This window comes from Amphibalanus amphitrite, unplaced genomic scaffold (genome assembly GCF_019059575.1).
Source record: "Amphibalanus amphitrite isolate SeventyFive unplaced genomic scaffold, NRLGWU_Aamphi_draft 000525F_arrow, whole genome shotgun sequence".
Lineage (NCBI taxonomy): Eukaryota > Metazoa > Arthropoda > Thecostraca > Balanomorpha > Balanidae > Amphibalanus > Amphibalanus amphitrite.
The window spans coordinates 1,359-21,032 of record NW_024882019.1 but is presented as its reverse complement, the minus strand read 5'-3'; the positions used below and the strand labels follow the sequence as shown (position 1 = coordinate 21,032).

The 19,674-nt window shown below is 50.0% G+C and overlaps 1 protein-coding gene across 7 annotated transcripts in view; it reads left to right on the top strand.

Moving 5' to 3' along the window:
* The window catches only part of LOC122393232 (transcription factor Dp-1-like), a 45,500-nt gene extending 30,594 nt beyond the window's left edge, over positions 1-14,906 (top strand). For all 7 annotated transcript variants that reach the window (XM_043389073.1, XM_043389068.1, XM_043389072.1 and 4 more), the window contains exons 11-13: positions 4,259-4,341; positions 8,901-8,984; positions 13,080-14,906. In XM_043389073.1, the coding sequence (XP_043245008.1) occupies positions 4,259-4,341; positions 8,901-8,984; positions 13,080-13,210 (298 nt within the window). In that variant the 3' untranslated portion in view covers positions 13,211-14,906. The remainder of the gene's footprint in view (positions 1-4,258; positions 4,342-8,900; positions 8,985-13,079) is intronic.
* Positions 14,907-19,674: the final 4,768 nt, after the last annotated feature.

Genomic DNA, 19,674 nt, shown 5'->3' with positions numbered 1-19,674 from the left:
AATCAATTCATTGTTATGTTACTATGATTAAGTGGACTGGCATTACGATTAACCTGGGGTGATGGGTGGCCTATTGGACCGATCGCTTCCGCGAAGTCTGTACGTAATTCAGCTCGACTGAGTGATTGGCTCCAATCGATGCTGCGTGAAATAAATCTTGAACCAGCCTTCTAAAGGGTATACCTACGGCTGAGCTGCGAAATGCTCCAATGCTAGAATCAGCTGGAAAGTTGTTTTCTATGTTGGACTGAACCGCTACCGCACTGACCGGATGTAAGCCAGCATTTAATAGAGACTGGAGGGGGTTGAATGCACGCCTCCAAAATTTCGAAATTTGAGCCACCTTTAACAAGAATTAGAACGAGAAATAGAAATAACGCTCAAAGATATGCAGTATGCTCGTTTTTTTCTGTTGTTTATAGGCATTCATTTTAGGTTTTCATTTCTTAATCTCAAATCATGCTGCATTTTATACACAATTCGAAAAAAACATGACAGCTATGTGAATTCCCGTCCAATCCTGAGTCAAAGATGGCAGATATCATTGGTTTTGCACGTAATGCAACCAGCAAAGATCAAGGCATCGCATATGCACTATACAGCACTATGCAGTCAGATTGGTCGTACACATTTGCTGTTAACCAATGCATTCTATTTCATTGGAAATCCCAACCTTTCGTACCCAGGCTTTGACAAATCATCGCTCGGCTGTGGTCCTTCATCTCGTCTTGCGTGGTGCGCGTTCTTTTTCGTGGATGCGCTTGTATTGATTTCACGGGTGTCCTGGGCCGGTTTCGTGCCGGCCTCCGAGTTTGTATTCTGATCCAGCCTTCCAGCTGTCCCACTGGCCGGGTAATCAGATTCGGTGGCGGGCCTCGCTAAAACGCGTTAGCAGCGGCGCACTGCGCGCCGAGTGCTATGTCTGTAATAAAAAAATCAGAAGCTTAATTGAAGAGAAGTTACGGAGAATAACCACATTTTCCTGCATATGTTCCTTTTGAATTTACCTCCTGAAATAATGGTCAGAATTATTAGTGGAATGGGTTGTTTGTATGCATGCGTATCATAGAATATCCTCTCATATGCATTCAAATGTGCCCAGCTGTTTTGTTTTCGTCCGGTGGCGCTGCTGAATGGCGCACGTCCAAGCAAGAAATCCGTCATAGTCGCGCTTAACAGCTCCGCATTATGTTTCAAAACGCGCTACAATTCACCAAATTCTCGTCTGGAACCGGTCTCCACCCGCTGCCTGCCGGGCGGGGAAGCGGGCGGCGCGACCACGTCTGTCGTGCGCGTGGCGCCATAGATCCGGCAGATAGGTCGGCGGCAGTGTTTCAGCTCGCTCGACGGTGGCGGACGGCGGATGACGGCGGCTCACGACAATCCTATTGCTGGCGGCGGTAATTTCAGCGAGTTTCTGCGGCATCCGGTGCAGCTGGGCCTGGGTTAGAGAGAAGAGAACCCTGGGTAGAATGGCTCGGCCCGCGTGCCGAGTGGCGGACCACCTGGCCAGCTCTCACAGGGCTCGGCTACGCCCACAGCCCGGAACTGAGACGGTCACGGAAACAGTGCCGTTCAGACGGTGATCGGGTTATGACAGACGGAGCAATGTGTCTGTGCAGAATCTTGAAATGATGGTAAGAAATTGATGCCATATAGTGTCTGCTGTCTATGATTCCGCAGGAACACGCGGCGGTGCTCGTAAAGAAGTATCGTGCTTCGCGGTACAGCATACACATGCAGGGTAGTGCGCCTAGTGCCATCTCGTGAGGGCTGACTAAACTAGACTAGACTGGGACATCGGGGCACAATCGGCTGGATGATTCAATGATGACGCAACGCTCCAGACTCTGAGCTTGGCCGGAAAAGAGCATGCGATGAACGGAGTCTTCAAGGCGGCTGTGAATTAGAGGGTGATTTATCTCAGTTTTCTTGTCCTCTCCAAGAGTGTAAATTTTCACGCTTAGGGGAATATTTGCGAGAAATGATTTATCCGTGACCAATGACCATTACTTATGTGCGTGCTATCAGTAATACATATTTCCAAGAAGTGTCCTTGTCATTGATCATCCATTCATCCTTTTTACGGTTTAGTGGAGTTTTCTTTATTCAATCACGTACCCGGCGCTGGAGATATAACTGGTGATATCTCCCGCTACCCGGCGGCTGGCGCCATACGCTCGGATGCTCACGTGGTCCGACAGCCTCCAGCGCGGAGATGCGATTGGCGCCGACAAAAAGCGGCCTTTATGGCTCATTTGCGACTCTTCTCGGCCAACAGAGCTCCGGTCGGCCACTCGAACTTTGCTGAGTTAACCGTTCGACTTGTGCGCCGCTTTTTCCACTCTCCGGCTGGCTCCCTGAGGAGGACGATGGGAAGGGAGGGCACACTCGGCGTCCGTTCACAATCGGCAGCTGATTCGGCGCTGACTCGGGCCGGCTCAGACCTCGAACTCGGCGATCAAACGACCGGTGGTGACGTAAATCGAAAAAGTTGGCATCGCGCCAATTTGGAACTGTCTGGAGTGTCGGCAATTTTTCACCGGGACCTGCGGCGCCAGTGGTGAGGCCGGCGGTGTCGGCGGCGGCGGAAAAACAGCCAGCTCTGTGAAACTGTGACCGCAGGGTGTGGTGTCGTCGTGTCGCGCTCGGCAGACGACACGGACCCCGCCGGGACGCAGGGGCTTGCTGCCGACCCACTTCTTGTCGCTGATATATAAATGGCCGCGCAGGGAACGACTGCGGCCAGCGCTGGTTCCCGCTGCGACCTGAAGAACCGACCTCACAGAGGCGGCGAGACAGGCCGAGTCACGGTTGGCTGTTTGTGGGAGGGCGACGCGGCGGAAAATGCACCGGGGAGTCGGGGACAGGAACACCACAGTTGTTTTACCCGGCGTTAAAAAAGTGTCGAAAAGTGTTAAGTGCTAAAATTGTTTTGTGTCACCAGAATGATATATAATTTTCGTCATTGTGGTAAATTGAACGTGTGAAAGAAATGAATTGTGTTTGGGGGAGCTAACTACTTTTACCCGTGTTTGATAAACTTTTTAATTGGATGCGTAGCAACATTAATATTCTTGCACGTCGCCACTTCCAAAATTGAATGCTGATAAAAGATTAAACAGCTTTCTAGCTGCGCCAGGCTCGGCTGATATTCCTCAGTCGGCTATAGGGTAACTCGGGTCTTTGAACGCTCGACGCGGGGATGGGGACGGTGAGGTGGGGCTTTGTGCGCGAGGGACCATTCATCCGCTCGGCAGCATTCATCGCGTTCGTCCTGAAGCGATGCTAATATGCGCCATCCGATTGGGTCGAGTCGTAAACAGCTGCGATTTTCTGACTCCAATTGGGCTGGAGCCCAACTTCTGCGAACGCTTTTTTCGCTGGGACGAGACACTTTGCGGACGGAGAGCGGCTTCGCTTGGCTCGTTAACGTAGCGCTCATTAGCCCATTGGCGGCTTGAACTTTGGCTGGCTGACGAAAGTTGGAAAACGGCGAGCGCTCAGGATTATTTGTTGCTACTTCAAGATTAGACAAGATCAGACCGGTTCTCGTTTCAGCAGTCGGGCGAGAGCTCTCGATGGCTGAGCTTTTAGCAATGGGTCCGCACATGTGTTGCAATGTTTGTTGCAGCTTTACCAGATTTGCACACTTTATCTCGGATAATACCGGCTGCTACTGACACGAGGGTCGATATCCGAGATATTATGTAACCCTCCTGGAAATGATATGACGCTCAGAAGTACGGTCAGGCAAGTCCGCCCATGCCGGGATCTATTTAATTTTGACGAAAATGTGAACTTCCTGGTGAAAAGTTGGTCCCTTCTGCACTGGAGACCGTCCTGCAAAGTGTGCTCATGCCAACGTGGGTGTCTGAAACAAGTCTGAAATAGAAGAGGAGTAGAACTTTTCAAATATATGCAGAAACTTTCTGTATGAACAGTACCGTCAGCTTGTCGCTAATGGTCGAAGCTTTTGAATGTGTCGTTTCATAAATGCGTGTGAGCCTACTTTTCAGGTTGTCTCTGATATACCATGTCATGTTTGTCATCGAGGGTCGTGAGTTCAAGTTATATCCACGCTGTATTTTTTAGTCCAGCTTGGCGCGAAAGACTTAATCGCACCAGTACTAAGCAGCTTGCTATTATCGATGACAGTCAGTTCATGCCCTGTGTGTTTTTTACCCCGACAAGTGTCGCAGTGATAGGTCAGTTAGTAGAGTAGACGTCACTGACCTTTGTCCCCACTCCCCTTCAGAACCGAGTACCTGTTCAACTTCGACGACGCCTTCGAGATCCACGATGACATCGAGGTGCTACAGCGGATGGGGATGGCACTCGGTGAGTCTCACACCCGTCCCCTTCTCTTCCTTCTCCCCTACCCTCTCCCCTCCTGACACCCTCTGTTCCCACCTTCGTGACCAGCCACCACTTCTCACCGACCCATCGGCACGGCATGGTTCGACCCGGCGCCGGGCCGGGCCGGACCCGGCGCCGGGCCGGGTCACTTTCAGAATTCAGACTGCATTTCGGACAGTCGGTATAACGAGTTCTGCCATCGGCCGCCCGATCGGCCATGTGTCAAGGCCGCGCTGGAGCCATTCGAAAAGCCTGTCGAATTATGACCGGAGACAGTTAATCTTGTTTAATGGAGTCCCGATTGGTCACCACAGTGCGGCGACCATAGGGTAGACCGATTTCCGCTGGTAATTAGGCCAATTTGGCTGTCCAGGAAACTACCCGAGTTGTGAAATGGATTCGTTGGAGTGAATTAGCTGTAATTGGTGTCATAAGTGAAAATCAACTTTGTGATAAGGGTGTTTCGAGCTCCAAATGATAGAATCGGCCAACTCTTGCTACGGATTCCCATTTGGGTTTGAAAACAAAAAGATAGCTTGACATTATCCGCGACGGTACCTATTCCTCTCCACCTACACATAATTACATAAGAATAAATACACAGAACTGTATTTGTAATTAACTTCACGTCTTCACTTTGTCATGTGTTTTTCTTTGCCCAAGGGTGACTTTCCCATAGCGTGCTGCTGCTGACGGGGCTGAGTCGTTAAATCAACTGCAAGCTATGACAGCGAAGCTGGCACCCATGACCAATGACGCTGAGGCTAACCAACACAAAGAGCCTCACATGACCCCTTCTGTGTCTGGCACCACCAATTCGCGGATCCCGCTTGGCCGTTGATAAATGATAATCATGGTTGTTTGGTGTCGTCCTCTGTAATAAACTACTAGCTTACTGTTGTTTGCAACGAAACACAAAAGAAAGTGTTTATACTCACTAGGATCCCAATTAGGAATTTTGTTCGTTCTTAATTTGTATTCCTCATGAGCTTAAAAAGAAACTTCAAATCATAAGGATCACACCGCTTCGGCATTTGATATGGCATTACACAAACATGCACCTCCTCGGCTGTTTCTACCAGTTGAATATCTTCTTCCACCGTCTACCAGTCCAGCCAGCTGCGTTTCCCAGTATCTCTGCCACCCGCCTGTCGCCCGGCCGAACCAAAAATACCCGCTGCCCCGGCGGCTCTCCCGCTGACCCCGGCGGCTCCCCTGCTGACCCGTCTCCTACCCGGGACTTTCCATCCGCACCGGACAGCTCAGAGAAGGACGCGGTCCGGCCGTGAAACCGAGCCGTAAAGACTCATTATCGGCGCAGCGATCGGCCTCCGCCATTAGCCCGTATTGCAGTGCACGTCGGAATGATGATGAACGTCGGATATGACCGTCAGAAGTGCCACTAACTCCCCCCTCCGCCCCCTCCCCTCGGCTTCGCTCCGGGGCCCGGAACTCTGGGGAAGGGTGGAGGGAGAGGGTTAGTCGGTGGACGAGGCGGTTTGGCGTAGTAGCGGGTATTTTGGGGCAGTAAGTTGACTGAATGCCTTGGTGGCTCAGTTATCTCGGCCGAGGATGATTGGAATGAAGCTGTGTGCTATTTGTATAGGTACCTATTCTTTGTAGTGTACTTAGTGCTAAACGCTGAAAATTTACAGCTGTTCTTTTTTTCGCTACGATCAGCTAACGAATGGTTTTTAGTGGTCATCAGCTAGTACAGTGCAGCTGCTGCTTGCTCATGCGACTAACGTCTTCCCAGCATTATCTGCCCACATCTCCTGCGTTATGAGCGCGTCAGAAGCTGGTCCAAGTTCCGCGTCATCCTCAGCTCTCCTTATCCAATATCCTGAACTCCTTCAGAGCCGAGCACGGCCGACTTGGCGGAATTCATGGCCGCTTCGCACTGGCGTTGCATATTCATACGAGCCTAATCCTGGATCCGATGAATGTAAAACTGGGCCGAGATGGCCGGGTCGGAGGACTCGGAGTTGGACCGGCTGCACAGTGGGTCCTTAGACCAAACGACTATTCACTGTCTAGTGGTCTGGTAGTACCGACTACCGATTGCCATACCGCTTTAGGTGTGTTTGTGTCCTTTTTTGTCGAATTTCGAGCGGTCACGATGGTCGCTTTGCTACTGCGAGCCACTGCTGCCTTTTAGCGCTGCTGATGCTGAGTGCAGAATGCTGGGACTTTATTTATGGGAACCAAGATTTGCTTCGATGACGATCATGAAATATGAGGATGTCTATAATTATGAAACATTTCTTTTTCCTTTTAGTTAGATTGCAACATTACCAGTCGTGGGGTGAACCAGATATGCTTAGCAATTAGTGACGCCTAACAACATTTTTACTTTTGTCGCCACCATGCCCGTGCTAGATCTGAAACGGCCTGTCAACCCGTTATTAGACGGGCCTCCATTCGACAGCTGCAGGGTGCTGGGGAAAACAAGCGTCACCCGTCTTATTGCGCGCATACTTTGTCGGCCCAGCGTGCTATCACAATTTCATCTTTTTCTGTTGTGTCGAAACATTTGCAAGCACTCACATTAATTGAAATGTGGAACGCTTTCATCTGAGCGATGTTCAACACAGGCGCGCGTATAGCGCTGGCGCGACACCCGCCTTTGGTCTGTCTCGCCCCAGCCGCCTTCGCTGACAGCCTAAGATGTCAGATGTCAGCACAAGTTTCGCATGTGACTGACGCCAAGGGGCCAACTTTGAGAAGTGTTTTGGCTTTAGTGTGTGCTTGGTCTGTTCGTCTTATTTCGCAAGTGCCGGTTCGTTGTGGTAATGTCTTAAATATCCAACGATTGGACACCATTGAATTTTGTTGCGATTTTGCATCGTTTTTGTGTGGATAATCATTGCCAGCTATGTAATGCGTAACGAATTAACGATGGCTTTCCCTGGTTTTGCTATAGGCTTTTGTTTATAATTTCCTTAGAGCGAAAAGTGAGACCGTCACTTTCCGTATACGTCGGCGGCCGTCGGCGACGTAGCGCCCCTGCCGTGAACTTGGCTCATCGCTCGTCATTTTGTCGGACACTTATTAGCACCAACTTCGGAATCACATCGGGCGCGCCGTAAAAGCATGATCAGTCCGAGTCGCCAGGCATTAGTAAGTCTGATCGATCGCCGACCTCGCGTCGGCCCGATCAACTTTATCCATAGTCGCCGAGAAACGGTTCAACTCGCCTGTGCGGCGACGCTGGCAATTTTCATCACCATGAACGCCGGGAATGATATGAACTCGGCGGCGGGCGCATTTCGGCGTCGGCCGAACGGCGGGCACGGCCGATGGATCGTCGTGTACGACGGAGCCGAATGGCGCGGGAACGGTGTCATCCGTGTCGACATGGGAGCGGCTGGATCGAGTGGGTGGATCGGGTGAACGACGGCGGAGCCGTGTCACTGTGGATCTGGTGGGTGTTTGGTGGATCTGGTGGGTGTTGGGTGGGTCTGGTGGGTGTTAGTATGGATCGAGTGCGTTGTCGGGTCGGGTGGGTGCTCAATGGATCTGAATGTGAATCTATTTGGTGGATCGAGTGGATGTCAGTGTGTACTCGTACTGGGTGGGTATTGAGTGGATATCTGCTTGGCGGATATTATCGCGGATCTAATGAGTGTTTGTTCTCTGGATATGAGTGGACTCAGTGTGGTTCTGATTGCTGTCCCGTGTGTTTCGTGGACGTTTGGTGGATAGCTGACGACGGGTATTTGGTGGCTGTTGAAAACTGACTGGTGGGATTGATGAAAGGTGCGCTCGTCGAGGAACTTGTGACGGTCACTGACTGTTCACACAGTTGTTTGTCACGACATGCACCGCGCCACGTGACTGGGCGCGTTGCAAACCGGAGTTCCGTGCGGCGCCAGCTGATCAGGCGATTTATCTATCTATATCAGGGCTGACTAGTCGGAACAGGATCAGTGAGCAGCCTCGATTGAAGGCGACGAGGCAAAAGTTTCAGCCAGCGATCCCTCTGAAAGCTTCACGGTAAAGTCGGCTCATAATATCCCGTGAATCAGTGCGAGTCCTGAACTTGTCACCGGGGTTCACGTTCCATTTACTTGCCGACAGCAACAAACCTCGGCGGCCGTCCTTTGACAGCGTATTTCCGCTTGTCTGAGGGTGACCTCATTATACAACGCCTGGCGCGGTAACCAGGCTACCTGAAACCGTCCATGGAAACCAGTGGAAATATTCCATCCTCCTCTTCGTACTCTCTTCTCCCTCTCTCTCTCCCTCCCTTTCTCTCACCTCATATACAGGTGCCGGCCTGTGATGTAGGCCACACGGTCGGCTGCGGTATTTAATGACCTGGGATGGCCGCGCGGCTTCCCTGTATCCCCCGCTGTGTGTCTGTCTGTCTGTCTGTCTGTGTGTGTCGCTGTCTGACAGGCTTCCCCTGTTTACCGGCTCTGTTTGCGGTCGGCGTGATGACGTTCTGTGGCATCAGACCCGCTGGGGGAGGGGAACAGGTGTCGGACGGGACTGAGAGCCGCCCCGCCGGGCTGATGGGATTGCCTCTGCTGTTACAGGGCTGGAGAATGGAACCAGCACAGAGGCCGACCTGCAGAAAGCCAAGAGCATGCTGCCCCCGCCACTCGCTGCCTTCCTCGATCGTGAGTCTGTTTTCCTGTTTCTTTTCGTGGCGAAGGTGCTTGTAAGTGCTTCATCGTACGTGCTTTTGAGTAGACGAAAATGCAATTACGTTGATGAATCAACTGATAATAATAAATCATCTGATTGAAAATGCTGAATACCGACTGAATGCGCCTGCCGCTGCGGGTTTTTGTGGCAGGTGCTGTGTTAGACGTTTGAATGGGTCTTGCTTAGAGCGATGATCGTTTATGGATCAGCTGTATGGATCGGCTGACTGTGTGGTCCGGGCGGCCCGGACAGCAGGTGACACTTAGAGGTGTGAGCGCTCGCCGCGGCCCACCGATGGCTGGCGGACATGCACACGCACGCTGCACGGAACTGGTCGATTGCCGTTGTCTTTTGTGCGATTCCGGCTATCATTTGTGGCCGTTTGTTCGCTGGAGGTGGTCGTTACGGGCAGGTGTTGCGATTCCCACCGATGGCCGACTCGGCTGGCCGTCTTGCACGGACCAATGATCGCGCGGGTAATGTGAATGGGCTGGTGGGTGTCGCTGGGCTGGAGATGTTCGCTCGAGGTGCATGCTCGCTCAGCTGTTAGGCTGGGGTATTTGACCAAATTATTGTGCTAGTATGTCCCGCTAAACTGGTTGATGATGTTGTTTTTCATCTTAATTGTAAATAGCGCCATTAGTTGGAGCCACTTTTCCTAGTTACTAGCCGGTGGCTGACGCTAGCTCACTCGGCAATGCCGTTTTCTGTGGGTATGCATACTGATAAAGTCGTAAAGAAATGTATTACATGCATTTAAGGCCCATGTACATAGGTAGCTATAACTCTGGCCGCATTCGAGTCACACCGAATACAGCTGCGCTAGCCAGCTATATTGGAGTTGTTAGTTCATTAATCCAACGTCCTCCGGCTGAATTATGGGAGCGAACAAAGTTAATGAAACAGTTAACATTTTCTTGATAAGCTTTCCTGGACTCTCTCTCTCTCTCTCTCTCTCTCTCTCTCTCTCTCTCTCTCTCTCTCTCTCTCTCTCTCTCTCTCTCTCTCTCTCTCTCTCTCTCTCTCTCTCTCTCTCTCTCTCTCCCTCTCCCTCTCCCTCTCCCTCTCCCTCTCCCTCTCCCTCTCCCTCTCTCGCTCTCGCTCGCTCGCATGGATCACTGGAATTGGAAACCCCGTTCAAGTTTTTTCTCTGTCCGTGCTGTCTGCCTATAGCCCTATACCGTGTCCGTACTCTGTACCGACACCTCGCAGCGCCCACCAGCCACCGTACGTCGCACCATTGGCGCTCACCGGCGCCGGCCGCGCCTCTGACGGTGTTTATTTGTACGTGTTTGTGACCGCGCTGTAGGCGGCGGCTGCCCGCACCGATAACCGGCTTACTGGAGACGCAGCGGCCGGCCGGCAGAGGCGGCGCAGCGGAGACGACGGTGGCGCGCCCGCCCAAAACAGAGCCGCCACGTCGGTACGATCGATAGTGCGGTGTCGAACCGTGACGTGACCCCTGCGGGGGGCGGCGGATATCTGCCGGCTCAGCAGGGCGCCGCGGCTGGACCACGGAGCTGTAGAGCCGCGGAGCCGTGGAGCCTCGGATCCACGGAGTCGCAGAGCCACGGGGCGGAGCCGGTGCGGGGTTATGGAGACACGAACCACACCACCCCCGCCCGCCCTCCGGCGCGTGCGTGTGCGTGAGGCGTGCCCTCATCTCGTCCACCGCTGTGTGAAGTACGGCCTCCCGCGGAGTGCAATTGCGCCGAGCGTTTTTGTGGCCCTGCGTGGAGCGTTTACAATCAGGCCCGCCCTGCTGATGACGGGGGAAAGAGAGGAGGGGAGGGAGGGGGAGGAGACGTTGTTTGTAGACTGTGCACCGGCTTGGAAGAGATAGGTGCCGCCTCACAGCACGAAGCCGGGGTTTGTGCGCCGCCGCGCCGGGCCGCACGGGACGGTGATTGGGGTGGGATTGTACAACTGGTGACTGATTAACGTTAGGCTGACTGTCTCGCTTTGAACATTGGCGAGGTGCGGTGTACGACGGGATTTACCTGTCTGAGGAGTGTAATATGGCTTACTGGTGTACTGACATCAGTACAAGGCTTAGCGGCAGTGAAGAACGTTGTTAACCCGCGCCCCGCTGGGCTATTCAGCCATACGCGCCCTGCTGGGGGGGGGGGGCAGATTCTGCCCCCCCTGTCTAACTTCCGAACCGATGGTCGTAGAAAGACGGGGAAAACGGCAATCGAAAGCTCTCAACAAGGCGGATCTTAAGAGCCCAAATTGTTTTGCTTAAGTAGGTCAGAGGTCAGGTCAAGGTCAGGTCAAGGGTACAAAATGCAAGTTTCTACAGTATCGGCCTTGCACCGTAGTTGCCGAAGAATGGACTGAGACTGATTGCCCAAAACGGGTTCTTAGACTACCAAGACAATATTCGTTGCATACAATGTCATTCAAAGGTCAAGGTCAAGGTCAGGTCAGGTCAGGTCAGGTCACCAAAAACAAAATATAGAAAATGGCATGTGCGACACATGTTTTATGGGTCATTTTACTCATAGAATTCAATGGGCACACTCAATAAGTGATATGGACCACCTCTGGATAAATTTCAGGTCGAGGTCAGGTCAAGGTCAGGTCAAGTGAGGTCAAATTTTGAAGTTGGTTGTTAAGGCCTAAAAAGGTGTCTATCTGATGCAGTTTTTCACGGCGAATCGAATGGTGCTATTTTTGTTTACGTACGAGGTCTAGAACTTTCAAAAAATCATTTTTCAAAATTTTTGTGCGTCATGACGTCATAAAATTTTAAATAACTCCCACATTTTTGAACCGATTCTTCTAGAAATTGGTATGTAGGTGCACATAGACCACTTCTCTGACATATATTCCGGTTTTTTCGATACACTCAAAATTTTGGATTTTATAATTATTTTCCCAAAAAAGTCAGTTTTTTTAAAAAATTTGGACCAAAATCCAAAATTTTCAAAAATCCGAGATAGCCATTTGATAGACAAAGTAGAATCACGTATAACCTTTTTTGTTACGTCTTGATTCCTTTAAAAATGAAGATGTTAGCGGCGTTTGAAATTTAGCCGTTTTTGGCGCGAAAATGGCGAACATGACGTCACTAAAACGTCAATTTCTCAAACAATTTCCGACGGATTTCGCTCAAATTTTCAGGGAACGTGTCAAATTGATGTATGATAAGGTACTGAAAGTTTGACGTCGCTGGCGTAACGCGTTTAGAAGTTATTGGCGAAAAACGGGAGGGGGGGCAGATTCTGCCCCCCCCCCCCCCAGCGGGGCGCGGGTTAAGATAACTCAGCTCTAAGGCATGTCTTAGTTGAAACATTCCTGTGTGAACTTCAATAGGTGTGGACACATCTGTCAGTTTATTTCGAATCGACCAAAGTGTACTTTGTGGGCGGTAAGGCTTTCAGGACGCATCGACCGCAATGCATATAGACTTCTGAAGGCTGAAGACACGATATATATTGCTCCACCCCCGCGCTGCCGTGAGATCTGACCCAACTGAGAGCCGGTTTTCCCGTCAACACCGGGCATGCGTCCTTGGGCCGGCCTCTGATGCGGGCTCGTGGCGTCCTCCTCAATATTGGACGGCGCGGGGTGTTTATCATTCGCGCAGCGAGGCGGCGATGTGGCTGCCCCATCAAAGCCACGTGTAATGCAGTGTCGACAGCGCACTGTGCCTGATGGAGTCTAGCGCCCGGCGCGGGACGGGGGGCAGACAGATGGTTTTGAAAGGGCGTGCTTTGAAAATGGTGTCTTGCGTTGAAAATCGTGCATTGCGAATCGCGCGTTGAAAATTATATCCTTGTAATTTCTAGCATTTTTAGCCTTGCGTTAACAATGACCCTAACCCCAACCCAACACCATAAAATCCCAACTTCTGTCCCTACCCTCTAAACCTCTGAGTCCTAACCTTTAGACTCTAACGCCCTGAGCCCTGACCTCTGACTACAGAGTACATGCTCCTACCCTGACCTCTGACCCCTAGCCCCAAATCCCTTAACCCCTGACCCCTTGACCTCTAACGTCTAACTCTCTAACCCTTTAACCCCCTGACCTTTAACCCCCTGACCTCTGCCCTCTGCCGACAGAGGTGGCGCGGGAGGGTGCCGCGTCCCGCACCGATGCCGATGACACCGAGGACGAGATGATGCCACAGCCTGGCTCCTCGGCGGCGTTCGAGGAGCCCCTCCTCTGTCTGCAGGAGGCAGCCGAACTGTAGTGACGTCATAAGACCAGTGGTGACGTCATCGGTAGGAGTGTCGAACTGTGGCGTCATTGGTTCGGTGGTGACGTCATCAGCAAGTGTCGAACTATGACGCTATTGGTTTAGTGATACTATCATCAGCGGGAGGCGGCCGAGCTGTGGTGACGTCACCAACCGGGTTGGTTTGGTAGTGACACTGACAGCAGGAAGCCGCCTAGCTGAAGTGACGTCACTGGACCAATAGGATGTCAGTAGGAGGCTGGCTACGGATGTCTGTGAATGGACAGTCAAGCCCGTTTTGTTGCCAAGAAGGGCAACGTTAAAGAGTTCCAATTTGTCGCAGAGTTGACTTGTAGGCTTTCAGACTTTACACGGAAGGATGCGTGTTGATATTGAGTTGTGTTAAAATTGCCACGACTTTTCATCATAACTTGTTATCCACCCTTTTGGACTGCCTGTGTCCAAGACGACGGTTCTGAGTTAGGAACTCTGAAGCCTGTCTTCGCTCAGTAATTAGGGTCGTTGCTCAAACGTTTTTAGCTCGTCTCATCGAGGCGACACGAAAGTTGCGTTCTTCCAGAGCGTGCTACGACAAAAACACAGTTGGCACAATTTCTGAACTTGCTAATGTCACTATGACGAACGGTATTAGATGAAGTTGTTTGAAAATGTCGCCCATTTGTAGTCTGCTGACTGAGATTTCTGAGCATGTTGTGCTCGGCTCTGGTTCCCAGTCATCTGTCTAGGGACCGCGGTGGCCGCCGAGGCCGTTTTTCACTACCTCGACCGTGTGTGGGGCGGGCGGAGCGGCGCGTCCGAGACGCCCGGGCGTTTGGGCGTCTTTGGGATGCCTTGGTAGGGCGCCGGAGACGCCCCGGACTGAGCTGAGGGCGCCTCTGAGACACCCGGGTGTCGAGGGCGCCCCCAGGACGCCCGGACTCACACCCAGTACAAATGGAGTTGCCGCTGCGCGCTGTTCCGGCCGGTGTGTGCCAACCCGCCGTCGGACAGCCTAGCTTCGCCCAGTGATTGGAGCGCAGTGTTGGAGGTGTAGTGCCTTTTAGTGTGTCTGTCTTTGTAGTGCTTTTGTCGATCACAACTGCCAGCTTTCACTTTGATCGATCGGTGATGTTTCAAGTGGTAGACGGATTTTAGAAGTGGACTCGTGTAGTGTATCAAAGTGGGATTTCGTTTCCCTAGCGACGTATCGTTGCTTCTGTTTTCCATGCACATCATACAATGTATAGTTGGTGCACCCCAATTGTACATAGGCTGTCCTGGTAGTAACTAGGTTTTACCGCATCGTGTTGTCGCTGCGCCCACCGATGCTCTGCTGTTTTTCTAAGATGATCTTTCTTATCCCTCGCTCTTGTGACGTCATCAAAGGCCGTGAATGGCTCTTACTAGTGTGTCCTCATACAGTGTTCTCTGTCTAAAAATCGTTTTGGCCGATATTGTTGGCAAGTCTGTATTTTGATGTGATCTTCCAGCATGAGTGTAGGAGCGATACGAAAGAAACGGACAGTAAAATGTGATCTCACTTTTCGTATGTCTAACTTTTTACGAAAATATTCGCGGCTCTATATTGTTATTCACTAAAGATTTTAGCAGAATTTTACCCGAATTACCGTTGCCTTTCCCCTCTGCCCATGTTCCTGTGCTTTTGAAGTCTGCCGTAATGAATTGTTTCAATACATTATTGCGTTTTATATATTGACTTTCGATGAGTCCTTCGATGATGACGTTTACTACAACCAACTTTCCTGGATTGTCATTTGAATCACACTTTTACAGTGAATAGCATGTGAAGTCCCATTTTCAGTAAGAACACGGATGCACTCCTACCTCTCTGCAACAGTGCAACAAAAGACGTAACAGCCATTGACGTCTGGTTGAAATGTATAATGACGTCACGCCTCTTTGTCGGCTGTTTGCTGCAGTGGGCTTCCAGCACCGTGAAATGAGGTGCACTCACAGAAAAGGAAGCTGTGGAACACTCGAATGACGGCATTTGAAAAAGTGTTTACACTTGTAAACGCACTCTCCGCGCTCGGACAATCTGAGTGAGTGGTTTCACAAGACTTCTGATATAACCTTCAAAATACGCGTCTTGTCGGACAATGGAAATGACGTCACAATGCAGTTCAGCAGAGGTCAATGGACATTAACCCGCGCCGTGCTGGGGGGGGGGGGGTTACGCTCCCCCTCAGGTTTTTCGCAAATACGTTTTGGACAGCTGTTCAGACATCATTTCTGCATATGTTGTGAAAATTTTAGACCCGGGTCGTTAAAGGTCAGGTAACGTCAAGTGACCTTACCTCAGAAAAGGTTCAAAGGCTCGCTATGGCTACACCGACTGAACGATCTCTTTGAAACTTTCCGCGATTGATATTAATAACAGTATGTATGGAATGTATATCTCGTATTTTTTATATGTGTGACCTAAGGTCATGTCAATTTTGCCGGACCTCTGCAGTTTCCATTGTAAGTCAATGGGGGAAATTTTGAATGCGCCTCTTTTGGACGAATGTCGTTCAAAACGCTCTCAAATATCGGTTCATAGGTAAACCTGACACACTGAATCGTAAAAATGCACCTGTGACCCCTCTGTGTGCCCCTGAGGTCATCTTAAGTCATGAAAGGTCACCAGCAGTTTTTTACTATAACTTTTGATAGAGACGTGCTAGAGCGGTAAAAACACGTCAGATGTGTTCAGCTCGACGACAAGGATCAACTGATATGCATCATGACCCTTCCCAGTCAGGTCATGACCTTGGCCTGAGGTCAAATTTTCAAAATGACCTGTCAACGTCAAAGTATATGTCATTCGACGCGTATCGACGAGAGGAACACGATGCTGCCAAAAAAAATGTCGTGGCTCTCCTGAGTCAATATTTATGGCCGAAAAACATGTTCGAGAAAACTGCTATTTTTACAGTTTTTGCATTATGGAGGCTAAACCGTTGACCTGAGGTCAAATCTGAGAACAATGTTCAGAAAGATCTGTAAAAGGGTCATCGAATCGCTACATGTCCCAGGACCCGAGATAGAGGGGGGGGCGTGAAAACACCCCCCCCCCCCCAGCATGACACGGAAAACACGGGCCACTAGCACGGCGTGGGTTAACTTTCTTTCGCAGAACTTCAGGAGAGATTGAGTGACGGTAGATAGGGCGGGATATGTTTCATTTTAGCTAGGTAAGTGCGTACGGGTTTCTGAGCCATCTTGGTGTCCAGTACCTACTGCGAGTGCGGAGCTCAATATCGCAGTGGTTTTGTCTGAAAACTCCCAGATACGGATACCTACCTAAGCACAGCATGTCTGAACAGGAACTGAAATCGGGCACCACTTCCCAATAATCACGCACCTGATTGATTGTCATGCTTCATTGCTTTGTGAAATGCTTGAAGTTATTTTATACTTCCGTTCCGTAATTGTTGCTAGTCAAACCGACACTGCGTGGATACTTGTCATCGTCATTGACCAAGCGGAGCTGTGGTTTTCAATCATTGACATCATGTATGCCATCACCAAACGTCTGCACTGAAGAACTAGGAAATTGTACTTCAATCGGTATTGTCCCAGGACACAGGGCATGGCGAGATTCAGTGTAGATCTGAACTGGCGGCCAGTCAGGTCATACCGGTCGCCGAGGCGGCCTTGAGAAAGGGAATTGAGTTGACATAAATAAAAGAAAACCCCCGGTGGCTGAAAGTGTCGCATCATCTCGAGCGGATGCGCTGGCATCCTCCTGCATTGTCTACGTTAACGTGACATCAGTAATCTCGCTTCATATGAGATGCCTGAATTGCATATATTCGCAGACGTTTGAATGATAATTAAACAATTACATTTTCAAGTTTTTTTTTCCTGGGTTATGGTGTAAGCGATTCTCGAGGACGTACGTGCTTATGTTCTAAAATGGTAAAGGTGACGTCACTTTTACGTCATATCCGGTTGTCTTTTTATGAGCCTTATTCCCAACATTTATTGTTTTATTTTTTGTTCATTATGCCTGAATATTGGGATCAGAGGGAGGGAGAGGAATGCCTACCTATCTGATTATCGTATTGTTGCACTTCTCGAATAAAATATGAATTATTGAAATAAATGTAGGCAACGTACTAAAGTAATAATGTCTACAATAAAGCCACAATAGTTATGTAACATTTAGATCATCATGCGCCTTTATTATTTTTGTATGTAAACGGTTGGGTTACCATAGCGTTATAAGGTACCGTTAATATATGTAATGTACCTCGAGGTATCGTTAATCACCTACCCTTAATTAGTTATGACTTTTATTGACAGACCAAGTACCTATAGAAAAATATATTTGTGCAAGTATAGCGATTGCTTATAGATAAGCGGTAGCTGGTTATTCCTTCCAATAATGCTAATAGGGGACTGCACATGAAGCGGGAACGTCCATATTGCATGAATAATTCAAAATATCCGATGCCATCGGTAGGTGATATGGAGCTAAGGTGCTGGTCGCCTACATTATTGAGTAACGGTACCAATGGCATAAGCTTTGTTCGGGTTCGCGTGCCGCTCGGGATGCATGTCTGTTCCTTTTGTACCTCACCTCTTCCCAATAGCTATAACCTAATGGACGGCAATGATCTTCACAATGACCACTCAATAGCAGCGGGGCATCATATTACCCCGGCTTTGCCGCTCCTCACTCCCCGCATTAGGGATCATTGTATGCCAATACCGTGGTCTGTATATCACTCTTCTACAGTAGTTAGATGCGGCCGGTGGGCAATTGATGGTATTGCCGAGAAGTGAATACATATCTCTTCCAGCGAAGTGAGAACAACGACGGCAGCACTTACAGTCCATGAGCCCGCCGCTCAGTCGCCAAGGCGCTGGGGGGGGGGGGGGGGGTGATGAAGACGCTAGTGGGAATTTGAGGTGGAGAGGGCTTTCGTTACTACGCTTTCTTTTAGGGTGCCTGTGCGCAATAAGCTCATGCTAAGGCCATAAAAAAGGATATTGGATAAAGTGTTTTTGGGTGCCTTGGGCTGAACCGAGGCTACTTTGATGCTATACATATCGACTTTCTCGATTTTTACCCGCTCAAAGGAATGACATGTTTTGGTATATATGCAAAAGGGAAAAAGACGTTTTAAATATAAGCACGCATCTGCCTTGCGTTACGCCCAAATATCTCGCCACCTTTGTCTCTGGCTCTGGCTGTTCTGCAGTTCACGCACCGTCGTGCTAATCGGCGTGCTCCGTTCCCGGTGCTGGGCGCCGGGCCGCTCTGCACTGGTAGGCTGTGCCGCAGCCCTTCCCTGTCTACCCGGCGCAGTATACGTAGTCAGGCGGCCGCCCTGGTGAGGCCGGTGGAATGCGTGAGCGCTGAACGTTGAACAAGCTGTGCTCGAGCAATGGGCGATACATGCCTTTTGCTGCGACGAAGCATTTTGAAATGTTATGGTTACCGTAGGATCCTCTGTCTAAAGCATGGAGTAAAACACGTTTTGATTGAGCAAGAAGCAAGGAAACAGCTTTCAAGAAGGACGATAATTTGAGCCGTGGCTCGTTGCCTTACACTACATCGCCCGATTTCTGGGTGTGGGAAACCAGATATCACCATTTGGGCACGCTGTGAGAAAGAAAAACGTAAATGATCATAAGCACCAAAGCACGTTGACGTAACAGACCAACCAGCCAATACTTACGCTGTGATCGGGCCATCAGTAAACACCAGTCTCCGTCTGGTCCAGGCAGTGCAGGTTAGTTTCTCTCAGTACAGCGACCTTTGCATGAATTGGACAGCTTTGCCCTCAGTGCTCAGCACGTCAGTGTGATTGAATGTCAAATTGAACATCCGACACTTAATGCATATCGGGCTGAGAAATACTGCAGAAATGGATTGCCCGCCAACAAAATGTCAAGTACGAAACACATATAAATTATGGAGTGATATTTAGTTAGTTGTCAGTTAGCCGTTAGGTACCTGAAGTTTTTATATCTTAATTTAGCTAGTTGTTAACAATTTCTAGAATAATCATAGAAATTCATCAAAGAAACTATTCAAATGAACCGATAAGTGAATCAGCATGCTAATCTCCCGAATGGCTGCTTTACTAATTCGGCATCCAAATTTGGGTTCAATCCCCCGTCGTGCCCGTGCTTCGAATCTCCGTCTTCAATTGTCCACGTCCTCGAGTTGAGTTGTCATCAGAAATTGCGAAATTGCAGTGTGTAGAGAAATATATTTTCCTCTGGGCTCTGAATGGCTTATTTCATAAAAAGAAGAGGAAATATTAAAAAAGAACAGTCAGAACAAAACGGAAAGAGAGCGAGGGAGGAAAAGAAAGAGTGATGAATATGAAGAACATTCACTCCACGACTGCGGGTGTCCACATCCTTTCCCCAGCAGCCGATGCCCTCACATATACTGAGCCGGTGCCTGTCAGCACCCCCCCCCCCCGCGGAGGGGTCGTCCTAGTTACGGCGTTCAC